This window comes from Lithobates pipiens, unplaced genomic scaffold (assembly GCF_037356315.1).
Source record: "Lithobates pipiens isolate NorthernLeopardFrog02 unplaced genomic scaffold, aLitPip1_a1.2 Scaffold_27, whole genome shotgun sequence".
NCBI classification, from domain to species: Eukaryota; Metazoa; Chordata; class Amphibia; order Anura; family Ranidae; genus Lithobates; species Lithobates pipiens.
Window position 1 is genome coordinate 189,935,236 of NW_027507788.1, and position 26,349 is coordinate 189,961,584.

Below are 26,349 nucleotides of genomic sequence, written 5' to 3' on the forward strand. Positions count from 1 at the left end.
TGTGCTTAAAATAATCGTGAAAAAAAAAAAATGTATATTTGTTTTTAATATACTGTCAGCAGTCAGTGTCCCTGATTGCTGCCACACCAGTTATGATGACTCTGTACTGCACTGGTGACAGTATGTAAAGAAAAAAAAAATGGATTCTAATTCCACTTCTACGCTGACCACACCCAAATCTATTTCTCTACCCCTTAGCTCACTCCCACAGTCTCTTCATGTATCAATAATTTACTAACGGATATATCGGTCTGAATGTCACACCACTTCCTCAAACTCAATCTATCAAAAACTGAACTTCTAATTCTTCCTCCCCGTGTGCCCCTTCCCCTGATCTTTCTGTCAAAATCGATGGCACAACTTTTAGCCCATCCTCACGTGCCAAGGTTCTAGGTGTAGTCCTGGACTCCGAACTCCTCCTTTTAAGCCCCACATTTAATCCTTGTACAAATCTTGCCGCCTAAACATTTCCAAAATATGCCCATTTCTAACCAATGACACAGCAAAGCTCTTAATTCACTCCCTGGTCATCTTTCGCTTTGATTACTGCATCTCCCTTCTCATTGCCTTACCTCTACATCGTCTATCCCCCCTTCAATCCATCATATGAATGCTGCTGCCAGACTCATCCACCTTACCATTCGCTTTGTGACTGCTACTCCTCTCTGTCAATCCCTCCACTGGCTTCTGCTCACCCAACTAAATAAATTCAAAATACTAACAACTATTTACCAAGGCATCCACAACTTGGCCCCCAGCTACATCACTAGCCTAGTCTCTAAATACCAACATATTCGTTCTCTTCGTTTCTCTCAAGACCTCCTGCTCTCTGGCTTCCTTTGTTACCTCCTCCCATGCTCACCTCCTGGGACTTTTCCAGAGCCTCTCCAATCCTATGGAACTCCTTACCCCAATCTGTCTGCTTATCTCCTACTCTTAGCTTTTAGACGATCCCTGAGAAACCCTTCTCTTCAGAGAAGCCTATCCTACCCACACCTAACAACTGTATTTTAATTTTCTTCATCAGCTCATCCCCCACAGTTATTACCCTTTGTTCCACTTGAACCTCCCTTCTAATGAGCAGAGCCCTCTGATCCCTCCTGTATTGATTTGTATTGTAACTGTACTGTCTGCCCCATGAGGTAAAAGGCTGCACATACTGTTGGCGCTATATAAATCCTGTTTCTTAATAATAATAATAATAATAATACAATTATTATTTTTCCTTTAATGTTAAAAAAAATTGTGACAAAGTTACAACTTCAAGAAAACCTGCCATGTCTTACTAAATACCTTGGACTGCCTACTTTCCAAAAAGGGGTAATTTGGGGGATATTTGTACAGTCCTGGCCTTTTTTGCACCTCCAAGAAATGAGATTTCTGAGAGGCCATCAGTATTGATCAATTTTCAGATATCTACCATAGTTTGAGTCTATAATTTTCCTACAGACTAAATAATAAACACAGATTTTGCTAAGTTTTATAACAGAAATGAAGAAAAACACGTTTGTTTTTTTTTCCCTAACTTTTCAGTCTTTCGGTGATTACCACTAAAAGAAAGCTCTATTTGTGTGAAAAAAGGCATAAAAATGTAATATGGGTACAGTGTTGCATGACTGCGCAATTGACATTCAAAGTGCAAAAACTGGCCTGGGCCAAGTATTGTAGTGGTTAGGAGTTAGTGTATTAAGGGTGGGGCAGCACGAAATAATCTGGATTTTTCTTACATTCACCGACTGACACTGCTCCTTTCTTAGACCATCGGGTTGTTACGCCACCTTCAGGAGAGGACTAAGCAGAACATATAACAAAACTAGAACTTTCCAGTTCCACCCAAGGGGCGGTCCCCTAGGTAACAACCCCTCAGCCTGCCTCCTGCAGCTTCAGTTTTTTTCTGCCTAGTGAAGAAGGACCTAGGAACCCTGCAGGCCCAACGGTCCTTGGATTTTTATTTTTTCTGCAGAAGTTGCCTTTTGCACAAGATTAAAGATCCTGTGATTTGCTATCAACAGCCGGCTGGATGACAGGCTGGATACCCTTATCCTTGTAGTCTCCTCAGCCTGGGCGGCGAGCGTGTGCAGACCAGAGCTCCACGCTGGGTTGGCTACGACATGCCCCCCAGCTCCAGGGGTGCAGGGGTGGCCGTAATGCCCCAGGGCACACATATAACCGGTCTACTGATGTCTCCGTCACAGTGTGCCAGCCCAGCAGCCACCCCATACTGATCGGACAGTGGGTCTGTGATGGAATGTCCCCCAGCTCGTCAGGACTGGTAAGTACAGCTCTCCCTGCCTCTGTGGGGCTGGGCATTCCCTGGGAGGTCGATTCAGGGGTCCCTTGCCTCCCTCTCTTCTCTCCCTGTCCCTATCTTCCCTCCCCCCCCTTACCTGTGGGGGATGCTGCATGGGCTGCTGAGTGGTGTGTGTGCCATAGACGGGCTCCCCAGGGGGGCTCTCGCCTGAGGTGGGGACTGCGCTGGGTAGCTGTGCCCCGGATGTCTGTAGGTCTCTCCCCTGAGCGATAAATCGCTTGTTGGAGCACTTATCACAGCTGTGCGTGATACCCTGAAAATTCAGGATACCGCAGATCCCTCTGCTGATGTAGTGGCCCCTTTTGGGTCCCATAAGCCAGCCCGTACACCTAAGGTGTTTCCGTATGTGACTTATTTTGATAAGTTCATATACAAGGAATGGGGTCGACCGCAACGGACCTTCTCTGTCCACAAATACATGGTGGTGCAATACCCCTTTGAGGAGAGCCTTCTCAAAAAATGGTCGGCTCCTCCAGTCATGGACCCCCCAGTATCCAGGTTAAACAAAGTAACCACGCTCCCGGTAGAGGGGACTCCTGGCTTTAAGGATCCCATGAACAGGAAGGCTGAAGCAGTGGCTCGTTCCTCGTTTATGGTTGTGGGGTCAGCAATGCGACCAGTACTGACATCCGCACTTGTGTTGTAGACACTTACTGAATGGGCAACACCTTTTGCACTGCGAATTGGGGGAGCAACAGGCTTCTCCTGTCTGCGTGGAACTAGCACACCAGTTAGTGCAAGGCCTTAAGTACGTTTGTGACGCGGCCCTGGATACGCTTCCCCTGCCATCCATGGCTTCAGTGTCAGCTGTGGTGCTGAGGTGCCTGATTTTGCAAAAATGCTGGTCGGCTGACCAGGCATCTAAAAAAAAAAAATAAATAAAAAAAAAAAAGCCCTGATGGATTTTCCCCTCCTTGGCGAGAGGCTCTTGGAGCCTCGTTGAATGACATTATTAAAAATGCCACAGGTGATAAGAGTACTCTACTCCCACAGGCCAGGAAGGCTAAAGCCCCGTACACACGAGAGGACTTATGTACGAAAGACTCCCGAAGGAGTTCTGCCGGAGTTCTGCCGGACTTTTCGACTGGGCGGACTTTGCCACACACAATCACACCAAACTCCGATGGATTCGAACGTGATGACGTACGACTGGACTCGAATAAGGAAGTTCATAGCCAGTAGCCAATAGCTGCCCTAGCGTCTGTTTTAGTCCGTCGGAATAGCATACACACGAGCAAATTTTTCGGAGGGACCGGGTCCGGCGGAGTTCCGTCGGAAAAATTTGAAGCATGTTCCATTTTCTAAAGTCCGTCAGACTTTTGCGAATCAAAAGTCCGTTGCAGCCCACACATGATCGAATAGTCTGACTTTGGATGTTGAAAAGTCCGCTCGTGTGTACGCGGCATAAGGAGCCATGCCATAGGCAAGGGCCCTCATTTTCCAATCACAAGCGGCTATTTCGTCTGCCGGGGGCTTTGGCTAAACGTCCCCAGCCCGACCTCTGAAGGACAAAAAACGTCCCTGGAACCGCAAGCCTAACAAGTCTGTGAGCAAAAATGCTACCGCATGAAGGTTTGCCCCCGCCCGCAACACAGGTGGGGGGTTGCCTTTGGGAGTTTGCAGCCCAGTGGTCCTCTCTGCTGTCCTACCAATGGGTCTGCGATCTGATTTCCTCCGGCTACAGGGTCGAGTTCCTCTCTTGGCCGCCAAACAGATTCCCCTCCAGCATACCCGTGCTTCCGGCTTGCTGGGAGGCCCTGATGGGAACAGTAAGGGACTTGCTGAGTCACGGGATGATAGTACCTGTTCCAGAAAGATTTCAGGGGTTCTATTCCAATCTGTTTGGACGTACCCCTTCCCTTTTGGGGACTACAATCTTGGACCTAAAAGCCCTCAATTGCTTTGTAAAAGTAGAGGTTCAGAATGGAATCAGTTCGCTCAGTAGTCGCTGTACTCCATCAAGGGGACTCCCTGGCGTCTTTGGACGTCCAGGATGCATACCTGTACATACCCATATGCCTTCAGCATCAGAAATTTCTGTGATTTGCAGTTGGGGAAGCTCACTATCAGTTTGTGGCTCTCCCCTTTGGCTTGGCACCAGCCCCCCAAGTCTTTACCAAGGTATTGGCTCCTGTTTTGGCATTGCTGTGACAATGCGGGATCGCGACCGTAGGTTACCTAGATGATCTCCTCCTGAGAGCATCTTCCGCCTCAGAATTAGAGGAGGATGTGGCGATCACCATGCAGACTCTGCAGGAATTTGGGTGGCTGTTGAACCTAAAAAAGTTGGTGATTGTACCGACTCAGCACTTGGAGTACATAGGTTTGCTACTGGACTCCATGGAAGTGAGAGTTTTTCTCCCTTCAGACAAGCTGCAGACTCTGAGCTGCGGTAAAACTGATGATAAACCACAGGTGGTTGTCGCTATGCTTCTGCATGCGAGTCCTGGGGCTCATGGTGGCCTCCTTCAAGGCAGTACCATATGCCCAGTTTTACACCAGAGTCTTGCAAAAGGAGACCTTGATGAAATGGGACAAATCTCCATTATCCCTGTATTGGCAGATTCAGGTGAGCCAGTTAGTCAGGGACTCCCTGCTCTGGTGGCTGAGGTCCCCGGCACTTCGATATGGGAAGTTATTTCTACCGCTACTTTGGACAGTGATCACAATGGATGCCAGCCTAACTGGCTGGGGTGGAATAATGGGAGTTCAGTCTACCCAGGGCCTCTGGTTGGAGGAGGGATCAAAGTTGCCGATTAATGTGCTTGAGCTGTGAGTGATCAGGCTATGCCTCTCCACGTGGTCGATAAGACTTTGAGGGTGTCCGATCAGGATCCAGTCAGACAACGCAACGGCGGTGGCATATGTCAATCACCAAAGAGGAACAAGAAGCTCGGCTGCCACACGGGAGGCCCCATCCTTCAGTGGCCAGAGCGACATGTACCGTCCCTATTGGCCATTTACATCCCAGGAGTGGAAAAAGTCGCCAGATGCTGGACCCAGGAGAATGGTCGTTGCATCCGGAAGTGTTCCGGCTACTATGCCTGCGATGGGGCACACCAGATGTGGATCTTCTGGCCTCACGTCTCAATCGGTGCCAAGATTCGTGTCCAGGACCTTGGGCAGATGCGTCAGATGCGCTGGTGGCTCAGTGAGATCAGTTCCAGGTCATCTATGCCTTTCCTCCACTGAAACTTTTACCACGTCTGCTCTGCAGAGTGGCGGCCGAGGGGATTCCAGTAATTCAGATTGCTCCATATTGGCCCCAGCATCCCTGGTACGCAGATCTAGTGCGCCTGGTTTCGGACGCCTCCTCGGGCAACTGCTGTTATGAGAGGACCTGCTGTCTCAAGGTCCGACGCTCCATCCTGCTTTACCATCGCTGGTTTTAACGGCATGGCTATTGAGAGCCAGGTGTTGAGGAACCGGGGTGTTTCGGACTTGGTGATTCCAACTATGCTGGGAGTGTGGAAATTTTCTTCTCAGAAGATATATCATCATACCTGGAAGGCCTACATCTCCACATGTGAGGAGAAAGGATGGCATCCGCGCTCTTTTTCTATATCCAGGACCCTGCTGTTTCTACAGCAAGAAGTAGACCAGAAATTGGCTTTAAGCACCATTAACCACTTGAGATCCGCGCTATAGCCGAATAACGGCTACAGCGCGGACCTCCTTTGCCGGGACGACGTCTATTGACGTCGTCCCGTGCACGAGCGGCCTGCGCGCTCTGTGATCGACGAGTCTATGAGACTCGCCTGATCACTGATCCAAGCAAGGGGTCGATCCCAACCCCTTATCATGTGATAATGTATCTGCCCACCAGTGCAGCCTATCAGTGCCGCCTCATCAGCGCACTTCAATGAAGGAGAAAAATGACCTGTTTGCAAAATTTTATAACAAACTATTAAACATGATTATTTTTTTTGCATCTTTTTTTGTTTGTTTAGCAAAAAATAAAACTCCGAGCTGTAATTAAATACCACCAAAAGAAAGCTCTATTTTGTGGGAAAAAAAATGATAAAAATTTAATTTGGGTACAGTGTTGTATGCCCGCGCAATTGTCATTCAAAGTGCATCAGCGCTGAAAGCTGAAAATTGGTCTGGGACTGAGGGGGGTTTAAGTGCCCAGTAAGCAAGTGGTTAAGGGACAAATCAGCTTTGGCTGTCTATTTTTCAGTGACCCCTGGTGTCTCACTCTCTAGTGAGCACTTTTGTTCAAGGGGTCCGACATTTAGTTCCTCCGGTGTGTCCACCGTTACCCCTGCGGGATCTGAACCTGGTATTATCGGTGCTTCAGAAACCGCCATTTGAAAATATCAGAGATATCCCTCTGTGGTCTTTCTAGTGGCCTTTACATCAGCCAGGAGGGTTTTGGAACTGGCGGCCTTGTCTTGCAAGTCGCACTATCTGGTTATCCACAAGGATAAAGTGGTGTTGCGTCCGCAACCTTCTTTTCTGCCAAAGGTGGTTTTGGCGTTCCACATCAATGAAGACGTTGTGTTTACCATCTCTGTGTCCTAAACCGACACATCCTAAAGAGGTGGCCCTCCATTCCCTGGATGTGGTCCGGGCTCTGAAGGTGATGTGGATGTCGGTGCATCGGCTGATGCCTGTTTGGGCCGCAAAGAGTTTTGCAGGCGGCCGTGTAATTTGCAATTGCACAAAAAAAATATTCTGGGTTTTTGGGGAAAAACACAGTACCTTTTTAATTAATACACTGTTGCATTTATTACTGCAAGTTTTGAGGCAGTTTGTAAGGTAGTAACTCCCAGATTGAGGAGCACTTTTTTTTTTTTTTTTTTTTTTTTTTTTTTTGTGGCTGAAGTTTTATACTGGTTCCCACCCCTCGTTTTGGCACTGCTTGGGGACGTCCCGATGGTCTAAATAAGGAGCTGTGTCGGTCGGTGAACGTAAGAGCAAATGGGATTTTTTTTTTTTTTTGTACTCGCCGTAAAATCCTTTTCTCTGTAGTTCACCGACTAACACAACCCCCTCCCCTCCTATTTTTTACGTTATACTGCTTGTTGACATACTGAAGCTGCAGGAGGCAGGCTGAGGGGTTGTTGCCTAAGGGACTGCCCCTTAATAAAGTTCTAGTTTTGTTATAACATGTTCTGCCTAGTCCTCTCCTGAACAACCGGTGGTCTAAGAAGGGAGCTGTTAGTCGGTGAACTACAGAGAAAAGGATTTCTCGGTGAGTACAAAAAATTCTATTATTTGTAGCATAAATTCATATACTTGTGAGCATGAGGCCTTTAATTATCAATAGAAACAAGCAAGTACCATATTTGTAGGACTAGAAGACTATTGTATTTTGCCATCAAGGCTGATGCCTGTATGATTAATACTTTTTTGTGTCTCTTTCTAGGGTTTGTAATAAGTTTCTATGGATTGGCTGGGGATCCCACAAGAGAAAATTTACTTATCTGAGCAGGTAATTGTTCTGCTGTCTTGTGCCCTGTCCTTCTTGGGTTCTGCTCTCATCATCTTTACCCACATCCGCTGGCCAGAGCTCCGGAGTCGCCCACGTCAACTGCTTCTGTTCCTGTCAGTTGCTGACCTGTTATCAGCTGCCTCCTACTTCTATGGAGTCCTGCGTAACTTTACGACCTCGTCATGGGACTGCGTGGCCCAGGGTGCCCTGTCTACTTTCTCCAACACCAGCTCTTTCTTCTGGACTATGGCAGTTGCCCTCTACCTATACATCACTATTGTGTACTCTCAACAGAGCCTTGCTGAACATATGATCTACTGGTTCCATCTACTCAGGTTAGTAGAAGCCATAATATATCTGCCCTTAAAGGGGAGAACCACGGAAACTGCCATTGTTGTTGTCTTCTAATTCTGGCTGTCATACTTACCCTTACCTAGAGCTAGTGTGTGTGTGTATATATATATATAAGGACTTGTGGTAGACAGATTGTTTGTTTATTTATTTCAAGTACTTGTATAGCACCATCAATTTTACACAGCGTTTTACACATATATTGTAAATTCACATCATTCCTTGCCCTCAAGGAGCTTACAATCTAAGGTCCCTCATACATACACAAGATACTAGGGCCAATTTAGACAGGATCCAATTCACCTACCAGTATGTATACGTTAGTCTAAGTCCACTTTGGGAATATTTTCCATATTAAAGTCAAACCTTGGTTTTTGTTGATAGCAATAGAAAAAGCTCCCAAACCAAGATCTTAACATGGCAAAATGGCAGCTGCTAGCACTTCCCAGGACCATGGTCAATCAGGAGACAACTCTTGTAATTGGCAAATTAAGGCTTGGCATTTGAGCGATGCATCGCAGTGGCTTATTCAAGCCCCTCCCCCCGGTGCTGTACTTGCACCCCTGTGTCTTCTGGTTACTCTACATGCACTCCAGTGTTATTTAGTGTGCCCTGTAAACACCGCCATATTTCCACGTGTCACCAGTGTGCCCAGTGTCATCTAGTGCTCTCCAGTTCCCTGATAATCTAGGTACTCCAGTGACTCCCAAGTGTGCTCCCAGTCCTAGACTCACCTTGTGACTCCAAGTGCATTCCCCTGTGCCTCCATGGCAGCTGTGTCTCCACTCGAGTATGCTCCTTCATCATTTGAACTATCAAGTGGATACAAACCACTGTCTCTGACGCATCACTGACTGTATTCTTGTTCCAGGTAAAGAACTTTGAAGCCAAAAAGCCCCAGCACTTGTATTTTCAAAAACATAGCAGAGGTTTTGTCAGTTTCAAGTGGTTATAAACCTCTGACATGGAAAATGAACAAAGCATATCCTTCTTTAAAGTTTACTTGCCTATATTCAAAGCACAGAGTGTAATTTTCTCTGCTGTCTGTTCAGTCTGCTATCTGCATGAGTCACTCCTAATTGGTTAAATTGACACAACAGAAACCTAGGTGACGGTCCCACCCTCCTCCAGCTCACAGCCGGTGACTTGTAGCTTCAGCTGTGTATCTTTTATTTTATTTTATTTTTTTTAGTATTTCTACGTGGGGGTGTGTCCCTTCCCTCCACTCCTTTTTATTTTTTATTTTGGGGGGGTTGCAGACCTGGACCTCTCACTCACAGCGTCCTGATCGATCAAAAAGGGCGATCCACTGGCACTACACAACCCCCCCCCCCCCCCCCCCCAATCGGCCACAATCCTCCCTCACTAGTGCCCTCCCCCCTGTGATCGATGGCTATACCTTACTATGGTAGAGGTGTGGGGGGGGGGGGGAGGATGAGGTGGCGATACTCTGCTGTATCTATCTGGAGTAGGGAGAAGAGACTGCTGCTGCTAGGGCATTGCGTCTCCTCGCTGAACAGGTGGTAGGTCCTGAGACTCCCGGTCAATCGGGTCTCAGGAGCTGCTTCCTGATTGGCCAGGAGGAGAAGGAAGACAGCCAATATTTGCTGATGTCACATCCTTTTTGAAGACATCATGCTTCAAAAAAACCCCATTGAAATCCATGCGTCTGGCGCCCTGCGTTGAGATTAGGGGTCGGGTACATGGATCGGGGGGGGGGGGGGGGGGGGGGGGTGCAGCGCTCCTAATGGATGGGCCGCCACTGCTGAGCTCTGTGCTTTAGCTATGCATTGTGTGTTATGTCAGGTCCCTTCCCCCTGATTTCTACTGCTGAGAAAAATCCTTTGATCTATGTACTTTTTGTAGAGGATAGAGGGCTGTAGATGGCTGCATGTGTGATCAACTTACTCATATTCCCAGACGTCTGCAGTAGGAATTTCAGTTTTGGTGATATACCCCAAGGGTTAAATACCTTTTTTAACATGAAATGTCACAGTGACATCTAATTAAGTTTTATTGTCTGTAGAGCAGTGCAAGGCAGGGGACTGCTCCAGATTTGCAAGCGGCAATCAGGAGCTTTGCGCTAGCCACTGGTAACCTGTATGTGCACTATTATGCAAATATGCGGCCGCTTGGCACCAAGGCCACCCACAAGAAGCCGTGTATTTGTGTGTGTTCGGCACCAAGAGGTTAAAACATATCTAAACCCAAAAATAAAACTGTAATATATTGTAGCCTAGTCCCTAGATTGGCTACAATGGTTTTCACTTTTTTTTTTTAAATGTCTTAACCTGCTAATCCTTCCAATTTTCCTAGGGTGACAACTCTTACCCTCTGTATTTATAAAGGAATAGTGTGGTCACCCTAGGACAGAAAATGTGTTGCTGGCAAGATCACCTGGTAAAAATGGAAGAAAACAAATGTAGCCACCATATCTAAGGACTAGTGAGCTGCAATAAATCTCTCGTTTTGGATTTTCATTCGCTTACCTCTTTGCATACTTTGCTATGCCGGGATCCTCTGCACAGATCAACTTTTTACTGTTAACCAGAATAACAGTCTAATTTAGTTCTTCGGATGAGTGGCTTAGTGATGGCGCTGTGAGGCTGTTTGTTCAGGGAGCTCCATGCAGCCCAGGTGCTTGGAACTAGCTACAGTTCAGATTGCAGCGAAACCCAATGTCTGCGATGGGGAAACCCTCCGGCACTCATCATGTCTACAGGGATTTGGCCATTGCATTCTATTTTCTCTGCAACTTGGCCACTTTACACCCGGAACAGAAATCAAACACGACGCTGCTGCGCACCTCAGCTACGGGTTAGGCCATCCAGAAGAAAGTGATGAATTCACAGCCTACTCCTGCTAGCTCAGTGTCTTCCGGCCACCCAGCTTCACTGATTCCTTTTCCAGAGATTCCGAGGGCAAAATCTCCCTCAGGCTCCCAGGCGGCTCACTCCTAGGACCTGCCAACGGAGGGAGGATGGAGAGACTTGCTCGCTCTCCTCCCCACCATGTAGGACATCTCAGAGATGGCGGCATCAATAGTGAATACCCTGTCAAGGGAAATACATGACTTGAAAGAACAAATTAATGCGATTGATACTCAGGTCTCGGCAGTGGAAGTTGCCACTAATGCTCTTGAGACCCGCGTGGCAGCACTGGAAGAGGAGCAGGGGAGAACCTATTAGATGCTTACTGTGATACACCTGCTCATTGATGATGGGGAAAATCAGGAGAATAACATCTGCCTACGAGGCATTCCAGAGGCCACCTGGGGGGGGACCTTAGAATCACAGTCAAGGCCACCCTCAAGACATATTGGATAAGCCACCTGAGGAAGAACTGGAGTTAGGCCGGGTGTATGGAGTGTAGGGCCCCCGAGGAGGGGACGCCCCATTCCCCAGAGACGTTTTGGCTAGAGTGTACTTTTATACAACCAAACAGGAGATCATGCGCTGTGCATGGTCCAGGGGTCCCGTTGACTTTGACGGAGCTTCAGTCAAATTATTTCCAGGTCTTTCTCAGGGTCGGCATCCATATAGTTGGGTGCATGCCATGGCTCAGTTGACCCTGGACTAATTGGTGGGCTATGGGTTTCATTCTTGGAGCTCTGCCTGCGGTGGTTGTGGAGCAAGGTGTTATTTCTGAAGAGCTCTGGCGCTAGCCTTCCCCCCCCCCCCCAAAGGTTATTTTATTTTCACATTTTGCTGTAATCCCAGTTTATGATGCCAAAGTTCTTATGGTGCTCAGACGCACATCTCCCAGTGCTGCTTTAGACCCTTCCTAGCCCTTACCCCCCATAGGCTGCTCTACTGGAGCATTAGGCTTTGTTGTAGTCACTTTTAGGTTTGTCATTATTTGGGCCCTCATTTATTTCCCCTTTTCCCTCTCTTCTCAATCCAGTCACTTTGACCCCTTTTCTTTCTTTTTCCTTCTCACCCTTTTGCCCCCTTCTTCCCCTCACCCATCCGGTTCCCTATTTTCACCCCCTCCCCCCATTTTATTTTCTTTTTCTTCTTTTTTTTTCAGGGGATTGCCCTACATTAGATGGCGCTGATAGTGCCCCACATGCGCTCAGTCAGCCAAGGCTCTGTGAAGGGCTATAAACTTACCTCCTTCAATGTCACAGGTCTTGCTACCCCCGAGAAGTGTTCTAGACTCCTCTCAGTCCTCAAGAAGCAACGTACTCAGATGGCTTTCCTACAAGAGACAGTTTAAACAGGACAGTGTGCCCAAACTCACTAATCAAGACTTATAATGGGTCTACCACTCCCCTTCCCCCCTCTCAAAGTCCTCAAAGTCTAAAGTTGTGAGCATCCTGGTCTCCAAAATGGTTCAGTGGACATATTTGGATATTTGTATGGATCCTCAGGGCCGTTAAATTTTGTTGAAAGGCAGAATTTGGTCTACCACAGTGACTTTAGTCAATGTCTACTTTCCCAATTCGGATCATCTTAACTTCTTGCATACCTTTTAATGCAAACTTTGATTTGAGGGATGGTATGCCCTTGGTGGTTAAATGAATTGCGCTCTGAGTACTTTTCCATCTCGAGCGGGACGAGACTTGGCTGCCCTCTTTCTCCCCTGATTTTTATATTAACGCTGGAGCTTTTTCTCTGTACTGTGTGGACTGACCCAAATATTTCTGGTCTGGAGAAGCCTTTGGGTCATCATAAAAATGCAGCTTTTGCAGACAATTTAATATTCTTCGTATCTAATCCCCGTATATCCCTGCCAAATGTTCTTCAGGCCCTTCGCTTGTACGGTGCCCTATCCAATTATAAAATTAATATATCAAAATCGGCGGCTTTTAACATTATGCTTTCTTACTCGAAATTGCAATCTATATGTACCCATTTCCCCTTTTCAATGAGCAGACAAATCGATTAGCAGACAAGTATCTGGGGATACATGTTACCTCTGACATTGGGGACATTTACTCCATGAACTTTGCCCCATTACTCAGCAGACTCAAGCTGGATCTCAAATAGCATTTCCTGTCCCTGACGTGGTTCGAGTGCTGCAACACTGAAAATGACGGTCCTCCTGCAGATCTTGTACGTGTTGCAGGCCTTGCCGATTTGTGGGTCCCTTTTTCAAACAAGTATGTTCCCTATTCAGGGAGTTTATCTGGTTCCACAAACCACGAGATTGAGTTTCTCAATACTCTCCCTCTCTAAATGGAGTGGGGGTATAGGCCTTCCTGACAACTACAGAGCAGTACATCTCGTGGGTGGTGGAATGGCATTGCAGTGAGGGCTCAAAGCAGTGGGTTTCCATGGAGAAGGATGCCTCCATTCCTCTCCGATCTTCTACTTGGCTGATATCTCAATTTCTTGAGGATTTGCGGAATCACCCTTTCATTGGTGCCTCTCTATGGATAGTGAAATCAGTTTTCAGTACAATGGATCTTTCCCCACTGCCCTCACCTTTTGACGCCAATCCTTTGTAACCCTGACTTCACATTGGGGTTCACCAATATATGCCTGCGTAATTTAGGCAATCGGGAAGATCTGTCTCTGGCATTGCAATCAAGTGGTAGGTACGATGGCTCATATATTTTGGCAGTGCCCCATCCTGGGTTCATTCTGGGCGAATGTGACAGGTACCGTGTAACATCTGACATCAGTTGATTTAAGCGGCAACTAAGGCGTGTCTCTTGCACTTGATGGGGATACCCTTCCGGAAATACAAAAAAATCTCTCACTATCCATTTGGTGAATGCAGCCAGAGCTTCCATTCCTGCACTCTGGAGGCAGTCACAGCCCCTGACTAAGGTTATTTTTTTATTTTTTTTTTTTAATTGTATTTTTTATTAAATTTCAAAGCAAGTACAAAATAATCAAGCAATGAAATGATCAGTAAGCAGAAATAAACATAGATTATAACGTAAACGTTAACCATAGAAGTCAGATAATTAATGTCCATAGATGCAGGCACAAAAGTGAACTGCATACCTGTTTCAGTTAAAATAAATAACATACAGTTTATGAAAAACAAAAGTCGGTGCGACAATAGGCCGGAGGCCCTGACTAAGGTTATTGATATCCTACCTATGGAGGAATGAACTGCCACCCTGAATAAGCATGAGGAGACCTTCAGGGAGCATTGGAGGTTATGGAGATACTTCACTTGTACCGACGAATAACTACAAACTATAGCCCAACCTATATCGGTGGATGGTCAAGCTACCAGTTGGTTCTTGGCTAGGGGGTGGCTAGAGGTGCCTGCTCACTGGAGGGCAATCCCCTCCCTTCCCCTGACTCCCTATGCTTCCCCCTCCTTAGCCCTTCCTTCTATTATTTTTGTCTGTTTCTCTCCTCACTCCTGTTTTCCGTAGCCTGCTTTTTCTTCTGGACTTTTACTGTGGATTTCTCTGATCCACAAATTGGTCAAGAACTGTCCTCCCAGTTCTTGAACTGGAACCAGAAGATGGTGAGTTTGCCATTACCATACTTTCCAAATCTTTTAAGTACACACTCTAAAACAAGTCTAGATTAACCTCCTTATCTTGGCAAGATTAAGTATGGGTTTTCAGTATACTGGGTCTGCCTTTGTTGCAAAATCACAGGCTGATCAGCCAAAGCCGAAATTTGGTTGTGTAAATTTTGTTGCTTTAGTTATGTGCTGTTTTTATTGTAAACTATTATTTTTCAGTTATACTGATCGGTTTCACATTGTTGTTTCTTTGTCTATATACATGAGATGACCGGCTGACATATTCGTTATGCCTTATACGAGTAATGCTATTGGCTATGCTCGTCGATTTTCTGGTTAACAATTTTTGTATTGTACTTTATATATTTTTTTTATTATTCCATTTTATAAATAGCTAATTTTAGTTCTTCCCTTTTCTTTATACAAATGCTGTTCTGAAACCAATGTGATATGTCAAAGTATGTCACAGGTCTCATTCAAACAAGAATTTATATATCTGCTGTAATAAAATAACTATATTGTAAACAAATGGGTTTGGTTTATATTGTTAACTGTGCCATACTTGTATACAGTTGTGCTCATAAGTTTACATACCCTGGTAGAATTTATGATTTCTTGGCCATTTTTCAGAGAATCTGAATGATGACACAAAAACTTTTCTTTCACTCATTGTTAGTGTTTGGCTGAAACCATTTATTATTTAACTGTGTTTACGCTTTTTTTTTTTTTTTTAAAGTTTACATACCCTGGTGATTTTGGCCTGATAACATGCACACAAGTTGACAGTTAACCATCCTCACCTGTGATCTGTTTGCTTGTAATTAGTGTGTGTGTGTGTGTGTGTGTGTGTGTGTGTGTGTGTACAAAAGGTCAATGAGTTTCTGGACTCCTGACAGACCCGTGTAGCTTTTATCAAGTGCTGCACTGACATTTCTGAATTCTGAGTCATGGGGAATGCAAAAGAATTGTCAAAGGATCTGCAGGAAAAGGTAGTAAACTGTATAAAGCAGTAAAGGGATATAAAAAGATATCCAAGGAATTGAGAATGCCAATCGGCAGTGTTCAAACTCTAATCAAGAAGTGGAAAATGAGGGGTTCTGTTGAAACCAAACCACGGTCAGGTAGCCCAACTAAAATTTCAGCGTTAACTGCCAGGCAAATTGTTCGGGATGCAAAGAAAATCCCACAAATAACTTTAGGTGAAATACAGGACTCTCTGAAAACATGTTGTGTGGCCGTTTCAAGATTCACAATAATGAAGCACTTGAAGAAAGATGGGCAGCATGGTCGAGTTGCCAGAAGATGGCCCTTACTATGCAAATGCCACAAAATATCCTGCTTACAATACTCCAAACAGCATATAGCCTCAAACCTTCTGGCACAAAGTCATGTGGTGTGATGAGACCAAAATTGAGCGTTTTGGCCACAACCATAAATACTACATTTGGAATCGTCAAGGCATATGTACACCATTCCTACTGTGAAACAGAGGTGGATCGCTGATGTTTTGGGAATGTGTGAGCTACAAAGACACCGGAAATTTGGTCAAAATTGATGGCAAGGTGAATGCAGTATGTTATCAAATTACTGGAGGAACATTTACATTCATCACCCAGGAAGCTGCGCATGGGATGTATTTGGACATTCCAACATGACAATGATCCAAAACACAAGTCGAAGTGGACCTGTCATTGGCTACAGCAGAATAAAGTGAAGGTTCTGGAGTGGCCATCTCAGTCTCCTGACCTCAATATCATTGAGCCACTCTGGGGTTATTTCAAATGTGCAGTTCATGCATCGCAGCCCAAGAATTTACAAGAACTAGAGGCTTTTTGCCAAGAGGAACTGGCAGCTTTACCATCTGAGAAGATAAAGAGCCTCAGCCACAAATACCACAAAAGACTTCAAGCTGTCATTGATGCTAAAGGGGGCAAAACGCGGAATTAAGAACGGGGGGTATGTAAACTTTTAAACAGGGTCATCTAGGTAGTTTTTGTTGTCATTATGATTTAAAGAGTAAACACAGTTGATTTATAATGTTTTCAGCCAAACACTAACCATGAGTGAAAAAAGTTTTTGTGTTTATCAGTCATATTATCTGAAAAATGGCCAAGAAATCAAAAATTCTACCAGGGTATGCAAACGTATTGGCACAACTGTAACACATTTGTAGGGATGAGCTTCGAGTTCGACTCGAACATTGCCTGTTCAGCGAACAGTGAACAATTTGGGCTATTCGCCGCAAATTCGAAAAGCCGGAACACCCTATACAAGTCTATGGGAGAAATCTAAAGTGCTCATTTTAAAGGGTAATATGCAGGTTACTGTCCTAAAAAAAAGTGTTTGGGGACCCGGGTCCTGCCCCAGGGGACATGGATCAATGCAAAAAAAAGTTTTAAAAACGGCCGTTTTTTTCAGGAGAAGTGATTTTAATAATGATTAAAGTGAAACAATAAAAGTGTAATATTCCTTTAAATTTCGTAGCTGGGGGGTATCTATAGTATGCCTGTGAAGGGGCGCATGTTTCTGGTGCTTAGAACTGTCCCTGCACAAAGTGTCATTTGTGCAGGAAAAAAAGTCTTTTAAAATCACTTGCGGCTAAATTGTCGGCTCCCCGTAATACAGAGAACACTCAATGAGTGTTCTCTGTATTAGCCGACAATTCATTCATTCATTGATTAAAAAAAAAAAAAAAAAAGCGTGGGGGTTCCCCTAAATTCAATTACCAGGCCCTTCAGGTCTGACATGGATATTAAGGGGAACCCCGTGTCAAATTAAAAAAAAAATTGATGTGGGGGTCCCCCTAAATATCCATACCAGACCCTTTATCCGAGCACGCAACCTGGCAGGCCGCAGGAAAAGAGGGGGGGACGAGAGAGCGGCCCCCCTCCCTCCTGAACCATACCAGGCCACATACCCTCAACATTGGGAGGATGCTTTGGGGGTCTGTGACCCCTCCAAGCACCTTGTCCCCATGTTGATGAGGACAAGGGCCTCATCCTCACAACCCTGGCCGGTGGTTGTGAGGGTCTGCGGGTGGGGGGCTTATCAGAATCTGGAAGCCCCCTTTAACAAGGGGACCCCCAGATCCTGCCCCCCCCCCTGTTTGAAATGCTAAGGGGGTACAAAAGTACCCCTACCATTTCACAAAGAAAGTATCAAAATGGTTAAATAAGACAAACACACTTTTGAAAAATTCCTTTATTAAAAATAAAAAAAATAAAAAAAAGATTCCAGCGGTGCTAATCCACTCTTGCTATCCAGCGACGGATCTCCGGGGTCCAGCGATGGATGATCATATCCAGCGACGGGGGATCTCAGTCCAGCGCTGTCCATACATCCTTCTTCTGTCTCCACTGCAGAGACTGCGGAGATCCCAGCACTGACGTTTCTTATATTAGGAGGGCGAGGCCAACCGTCACCTCACCCCGCCCCCTCTTACGCTGGAGAGGGAAGCCAGGGGTTCCCCAGTGACGTGTGGGTGACCCCGCCCCCTCTGATGTAACAGCGCTGGACTGAGAGATCCCCCGTCGCTGGATATGATCATCCAACGCTGGATAGCAAGAGTGGATTAGCACCGCTGGAATCTTTTTATTTTTTTATTTTTAATAAAGGAATTTTTCAAAAGTGTGTTTTAACCATTTTGACACTTTCTTTGTGAAATGGTAGGGGTACTTTTGTACCCCCTTATTTCAAACAGGGGGGGGTGGGATCTGGGGGTCCCCTTGTTAAAGGGGGCTTCCAGATTCTGACCCTCACAACCACCGGCCAGGGTTGTGAGGATGAGGCCCTTGTCCTCATCAACATGGGGACAAGGTGCTTTGAGGGGTCACAGACCCCCAAAGCATCCTCCCAATATTGAGGGTATGTGGCCTGGTACGGTTCAGGAGGGAGGGGGGGCCGCGCTCTCGTCCCCCCCTCTTTTCCTGTGGCCTGCCAGGTTGCGTGCTCAGATAAAGGGTCTGGTATGGATTTTTAGGGGGACCCCACGTCAATTTTTTTTTAAATTTGATGCGGGGTTCCCCTTAATATCCATATCAGACCTGAAGGGTCTGGTATGGATATTTAGGGGGACCCCCACGTCAATTTTTTTTTTTAATTTGACACGGGGTTCCCCTTAATATCCATGTCAGACCTGAAGGGCCTGGTAATTGAATTTAGGGGAACCCCCACGCTTTTTTTTTTTTTTTTTTTTTTTTTATCAATGAATGAATGAATTGTCGGCTAATACAGAGAACACTCATTGAGTGTTCCCTGTATTACGGGAGCCGACAATTTAGCCGCAAGTGATTTTAAAAGACTTTTTTTCCTGCACAAATGACACTTTGTGCAGGGACAGTTCTAAGCACCAGAAACATGCGCCCCTTCACAGGCATACTATAGATACCCCCCAGCTACGAAATTTAAAGGAATATTACACTTTTATTGTTTCACTTTAATCATTATTAAAATCACTGCTCCTGAAAAAACTGCCGTTTTTTAAAACTTTTTTTTGCATTGATCCATGTCCCCTGGGGCAGGACCCAGGTCCCCAAACACTTTTTAGGACAGTAACTTGCATATTACCCTTTAAAATGAGCACTTTAGATTGTGAAAGTTCGAGTCCCATAGACTTTAATAGGGTTCTAAAGTTCACACGAAGTTTAGGTCTGTTCGCAGGTTCTGGTGCGAACCGAACAGGGGGGTGTTCGGCTCATCCCTACACATTTGCCTGCACTGCGCATGGAAGCAAGTTGCATACTTGCTGAATTGACATTAACTGATGTAAAACTGTCTAAATTGATGTCAACTCATGTTATTTCATGTAAAAGTATATCATCTGAATTTTAAACATGCATAAAACTAAAGTCCAATTATTTTTTTTTTCTATATGCTGACGAAAACTCCTTATGTGCAAATGAGGCCTAATTTGCAGCCTTCATTAGAAATGAAAAAAGACAAACTGATATTTTTTTACAGTTCAGTCCCATGTGTAATTGTATTTTTTTTCTTTTTCTTTTATACCAAACGTGGTGTGTTTTTTATTTTATTTTTTTTTATTTATTTTTTTATTATTATTTTATTTTTTTTTGTTACATCTTCAACCAATTACACACCAGGCAGAATCATTTCCCCCTTACCCATCCTTTCCAAGGTTGGTGTTTAGGAGCTCCAGTCTTCCCCAAAAAAATGAAGTCAACAGCTATAAATACTGTACTGGTTCCCTGGACAGGTCTGCAGCTAATGTCGACAGCCAAGCCGAGTTGTCAGTCAGCTTCAGGGGCTGAAGTCAGAGGTATTCTGACTTCACTGACAACTTTCTACTGCGCCTGCGCAAGTCATGCTGCACTTTGTGAATGGTCCTGCAGTCTTCAGAGACCTGTGTGTGTCCCAGAAGGCTGGGGAGGGAGGGCCAACATGCTCTTAGATCTCTACAGCGATCTTAACTGGAAGTGGGAGCAAGTACCTGTCAAAACCAGGTACCCGCTTCCCTCCAAAAAGTGCCAATTGTGGCAGTGGAGGGTGCAAACAGGCGGAATTTCCCCTTTTTGGGTGAGGCTCTGCGATGATGGCGCCATTGTCTGCACTCTTATACTGAGTACAGGGTGTCCTAATATTGCTTCCCCATAGAGGGCAGGTCCATGACAGCCTGCAGCTCGGGAAGTGGGATGAATGACTACAGCAAAGGTCTCCAAACTTTCTAAACAAAGGGCCAGTTTACTGTCCTTCAGACTTTTGGAGGGCCTGACTGTGGCTATTGGGAGTTCATATTGGCCTGGCGTCAGTGGGAGTAAACTGTGCATCTTTGGTATTAGGTGGAAGAACAGTGCCTTGATAGTTTGTGTCAATGGGAGAAATTGTTTCCCATTGTTGATGTCCGTAGCAGGAATGTTGCCCCATTGTTGGTGTCAGTGGAAGGAAAAGTGCCCCAAGGGCCAGATGAAGGCAAGTAAAGGGCTGCAGGTTGGATACCACTGGAGTACGGGCATAAGAGGACCAGTCCTGGACTATGCAGTGGTATGAGGAGGACGTTTGAGAGTAGGAATATTGTAGTCAGAGTTGCTTTTACATTTTTAGAACAAGTGGTCAATTTATTTTAATAACACAAAACATACATTGGAATTAAACTTTGATAAAAATAATCCTGATGTATTACATAGTTCTTTATAAAAGCTTGAGCTATTAGCAACTCTTCAGGTCCCAGGACAGCTTTCAGTCTACTGCCCCCTGTGAAAAAACATTTTAGGAAAGATGTTCATTTACTTTCCCCTTTTTTTTGGGGGGGGGATTTGGGGAGGAAATTGGCGCATTCAAAGGCAAAATATATGAGGATTACATAGCAGATAGGCAAGTGTGCTAATCCTTCCTCTGTGAAATTCGAAGTTTAGTATCAAGAAAAAACATCAGGGTACCATCTGTAGTTCTATGTGGGACACCGTTTATTTCCTGGATACTTTGCCTAGGTCACTGTACTACCACACCGGCAGTGTCACTCTTAAAATACATCACACGGTCATACAGTTGCATATGCATATCTTTGGAAGCGTTTCAATCAGTGAAAGCTAAAACTAGTGCTAACTACCTAGAGTTGGTTGGATGGTAAATGTGAGCAGCATAAGTTGTACAGCATGTACCCACCAAGGAAAATGGGATCTTTAAAGAGTCCGATCATTTTGGCGTTTGTTTTAAAAAAAAATTTAATTAAATTTTTTTTTTTTTTTAACTCAAGGCCTCAAACAAGCTTAGAAGAAGCAGACTCCAAGAGATTAAAATGTAGTTCTGAATGTTTGTGAATACAAATAACTGCCTTCTTAAGGGAACAGGTTCTCTTGGAGGCTTTGTGACCCAATTACAGTATGTGAGCTCACTAAATCTGTTGAAAGATTTGCCACGAGTTCCTGACTGAGCATGCTTTACTATTAAGTATCAGCAAGAATAATAGCACAATAGTATTTAACCTTTTGTGCAGGTTCGTTATTTCAAAAGTCTGCAGGAAGGGTTAGTGAACCGTGGTGCCTGCCCAGCTTGCAGCTGTTCATTGTTGTCTGAGGTTTTTAAGTCAGAGAAGGAACAATACATTGTGGGTCATTGAGGCATATTTAAAGCCAAATGAAACCCTTTAAATTGTTAAACTTTTCACAAAAAATAAAAAGTGAATAAATTCCCAACATCTTCCACGCCCCTACGGTTCCTGCTGCATGTACCATGTACTGCATAATGTGAGCAATGGCGAGCACTCATTGGTCAGTGATGATCATGTGACTGCAGAGACCAGAGAGAAACATTGTTATTGTTATGACAATGTTATGGGACACTGTCCTGGAACAAAGAAGCCTTGCATCCTGCTGTTTGTTTGGGTTCACACTATAAAACGCAGTGGTTCACAGAAGGGGTCCAATGTGTCTCCATTCACCGTTTCATGTCCGATTTCAGCCCGAAATTTGGATATAAAACAGACCAAAAGATGCACAGGGCTCTTGTGCAATTCGCACCAGACCCACTGCGGAGATGCGTGAATCGGCTGCATAGAGAGTAACAATCTCCTTGACATGCAAATTGGATGTGGTGAAAACCACATCCAATTCACAATAGTGTGAACCCAGCCTAAAGCAGTGGTCTCCAAACTGTGGCCTGGGGGCCAGATAAGGCCTTTTGCTTGCCTTTATCTGGCCCTTGGGGCACTATTCCTCCCACTGACGTTGACAATGGGGCACTCTTCCTTTCACTGATACCAGTGATGGGGCACTCTTCCTCCCCACTGACACCAATAATAGGCCACTATTCCTCTCACTGACCCCAATGATGGGGCGTTTATCGATGCCAGGACATTTTCTGCCAGGACATTGGAGGCTCTAGCTGTGGCTCAGCATGGAGAAAACTTGTTTCCACGCCAAGATCAAAGGTCCTTCATGTCAGGATGATGGTAGGGGATGGGTCAGGATGTTGCGCTTTCTAAAGAAAACAAACTTTAAAGAGGAACTCCAGGCTTCCCCCCCCCCCCCCCCCGAAAAAAAAATGTAAAGTCAGTAGCTACAAATACTGTAGCTGCTGACTTTTAATACAAGGACACTTACCTGTCCAGGTATCCACCAATCCTTCAATCGGCTTTGGGTGCAGGCACCAGCATCATAAGTAAGGGAAACTGGCAGTAAAGCCTTGGAGCTTCATAGCCTGTTTTTCACTGTGCACGCATGAGTCATGCGGTTTGTAAATGTTCCTGTAGTCTTCTGCGACCTGACAATGCATCTGACTGGAAGTGGGAGTGGGTACCTATCAAAACACGTACCCGATCCCCTCAAAATGTGAGTGAGCCTTGTTTGTACAGACAAATAGAATTGTATTTTGTAGGAATGCACCGATACTGAACATTTGCACAAGTACTTGTGCAAATGCTCCCATGCCTAATCCAATACCTGGGAACAAAGAAGAAGCGGTCTCGCTCACTCCTGGAAGTCAGGGGGTGGAGAGCAAGTCCTCAACAGGCTTACACCAGCGGCGGCAGGTAAGCTGGCAGGGGGGCAGTCGCATGTTTTGTCAATCGGCGACCCGGGCCATCACATCCTGTTAAAGAAAGTAACGTTCTGTGACTCCGTCAGCAGTTGAACACTGCAACACCCATCTTGGTACACTCTGCACTTGGCTGCAGTCACAAGGCTGCTGCAGACATCTTGTTACACCCAGCCCATATAGTTCACTAACTATATGGCAGGGTGTAGCAAGATTTGTCCACTGCTGCCTTCTGACTGCAGGGTGTACCAAGATGGGCATCACAGCATTTGTATTTGCTAGCATTGCAAAATCCTTCCTTTTGACTCGGTATTGTCTCATTGACCTCATCATTCATTATTATGCTAGCAATTGCATTTCAGTTCCCATCAGTGCCACCTATCAGTTCAGTGCCCATCAGTGATGCATATTGGTGCCACCCCATCAGTGCTACATATTAGTGCCACTGTCGAATGATATTTTAAAACAAAGTATCCGTAATTGGTATTGGCGAGTACTTGATATTATCTGTTTTTTTCCAGAAAATATGAATGTCAGTAGGTGATTGAGCTCCACTCGGGACTGAAGTGTTTGAGCTGTGCATTGTGTGTTCCAAAAACAAGTGGAACAATGTCACTTTTGTATACATTCTGTAAACAGACCTTTGTTGTGTAATTTGTGTACATTTTAAATTTGTTGGTGTTTGTAATTTCACGCATTAGCTACAGTTTTATTAGATTTACTTTTATTTTTTGAGCAGTCAGATTATCGCTTACAGTAAATCTGAAGCGCTTCATGTGACTGGTTGATTGTTGGTGCTGTAGCCGCAGGGAAGAATGCAGTCATCTACTCATGAGAAACAATTATTTAATTGAAGCGAATAGTTTAAAAGTTCACTTAAAAAAAGTAAACACATTAAGGTTGGGAGTACTGTTTAAAAATATGTTGCAGTATGTGACCGGTAGTTTTAAATGGGCACTAAACATGACACCGCTTTAAAAAAAAAAAAAGTATGCATGTATATATATGTGTGTGTGTGTACATACACACACACACACACACACACACACACACGTGTGTGTGATTGATATATATATATATATATGTGTGTATGTATATATGTGTGTGTGTGTATATAATATTAAAATTTTATATACACACATACAATATAACCAAGTATTGGGACGCCACGCACCTGAACTTTAATTGTGTCTTAGTCTGTAGGGTTCAATATTGAGTTGGCCCATCCTTTGCAGCTATAACAGCTTCAACTCTTCTAGGAAGGCTGTCCACAAGGTTTAGGAGTGTGTCTATGGGAGTGTTTGACCATTCTTCCAGAAGAGCATTTGTGAGATCAGGACTCTATGGATTGGACTGTGGATGTCAGCCAAGTTCCTCCACCCCAAACTCGCTCATCCATGTCTTTATGGACCTTGTTTTTGCACTGGTGAGCAGTCATGTTGGCACAGGAAGGGGCCATCCCCAAACTGTTCCCACAATGTTGGGAGCATGAAATTGTCCAAAAATGCCTCGTATGCTGACACTTTAAGAGTTCCTTTCAATGGAACTAAGGAGCCAAGTCCAACTCCCTTAAAAACAACCTGAGACCATAATCCTCCCTCCACCAGATGATTTGGACCAGTGCACAAAGCAAAGTCCCTAAAGACATGGATCAGCGAGTTTGCAGTGGAGGAACCTGACTGGCCTGTCCTGACCTCAATCCAATAGAACACCTTTGGGGTCAACTAGTGCGAAGATTGTGAGCCAGGCCTTCTCGTCCACATCAGTGCTTGACCTCACAAATGCGCTCCTGGAAGACTGGTCAAACATTCCCATAGACACACTGCTAAACCTTGTGGACAGCCTTCCGAGCAGAAGACTTGAAGCGATCATAGCTGCAAAGGGTGGGTCAACTCAATATTTAACCTTACGGACTAAGACTAGGAACGCATAAAAGTTCATGTGCGCGTAAAGGCAGGTGTCCCAATACTTTTGGTAATGTAGTGTATATATAGTCTCATAAGGGCTGCTAATATTGAACACAAATATGGAGGTGGATGGAATGGATAGTCAACATTGAATTAACATTTACTGCATATAGCTTACATTTCCATTTGAAATATTTTTGGACAAAGTAAGACGCTAAAACTTATGTTTGAGACAAATTTCATTAGAAATCCAACTGACTTAAGGGGTTGTAAAGGTAAATTTTTTTTTTTTATTTGCTAACTAGCTTCCTTTAAGCTAATGCAGTGCTAGTTCACTTACCTGTTCTTTCGATTTCTTTTCTAAATGTCACTAATCCTTATTTGAATTCCTCACTTCCTTTTAGTCTTCATGGAGCTTGTCACCGTCAGTCGAGCTGTTTTGCCTGGCGGTGAATGATCGTGCTCGCCCCTCCCTAAGACTACAGCCCTGCGTGGAGACTATCTCTACGTATCACAGAGACACGGGCTGGGGGTTAGTGGGTGTGTCTACGATGCTGCAGCGCCCCCTTCCGTACTTTTTTTTTTTTTTAACCACTTCAGCCCTGGAAGAATTTACCCCGTTCCTGACCAGAGCACTTTTTGTGATTTGGCACTGTGTCGCTTTAACTGACAATTGCGTGGTCGTGCGACGTGGCTCCCAAACAAAATTGATGTCCTTTTTTCCCACAAATAGAGCTTTCTTTTGGTAGTATTTGATCACCTCTGCGGTTTTTATTTTTTGCGCTATAAACAAAAAAAAACAAGAAAACGCATTATTTTTTACTTTTTGCTATAATAAATATCCCCCAAAAATATATAAAACAAAACAATTTCCCCCCCTCAGTTTAGGCCGATATTTATTCTTCATATTTTTGGTAAAAAAAAAATGCAATAAGCGATTGATTGGTTTGCGCAAAAGTTATAGCGTTTACAAAATAGGGGTTAGTTTTATGGCATTTTTATTTTTTAAATGGCGGCGATCAGCAATTTTAATCGTGACTGCAACACATCGAACATTTTTGACACCATTGTCATTTATACAGCAATCAGTGCTATACAAATGCACTGATTCCTGTGTAAATGACACTGGCAGTGAAGAGGTTAACCAGGAGTTGGCAGTGTAGGTGTTAAGTGTTGCTAACTATGGGGGGTGTGGCTGTGTTGTGCACATCACTGATCTCTGCTCCAATCACAGGGAGCAGAGATCAGTGTCACTTGTTGCTAGGCGGAATGGGAATGGGCTTTTGGGAGGAAATCATCAATTTATTAGAAATCAATATGTAACAGAGTGGTAATGGATTAAAACATTTTTAGCTTTACAACCCCTTTAATCATCACTGGTTATTACATTGTATAGGGGACACAAAACATCCACTAAA

The 26,349-nt window shown here is 44.7% G+C and overlaps 1 protein-coding gene across 1 annotated transcript in view; it reads left to right on the forward strand.

The window, feature by feature from the left end:
* Positions 1–26,349, forward strand: part of GPR157 (G protein-coupled receptor 157) — a 79,107-nt gene that overhangs the window by 17,991 nt on the left and 34,767 nt on the right. Inside the window, exon 2 of the mRNA XM_077458054.1 lies at positions 7,683–8,083. Within this exon, the coding sequence (XP_077314180.1) occupies positions 7,701–8,083 (383 nt within the window). The 5' untranslated portion in view covers positions 7,683–7,700. The remainder of the gene's footprint in view (positions 1–7,682; positions 8,084–26,349) is intronic.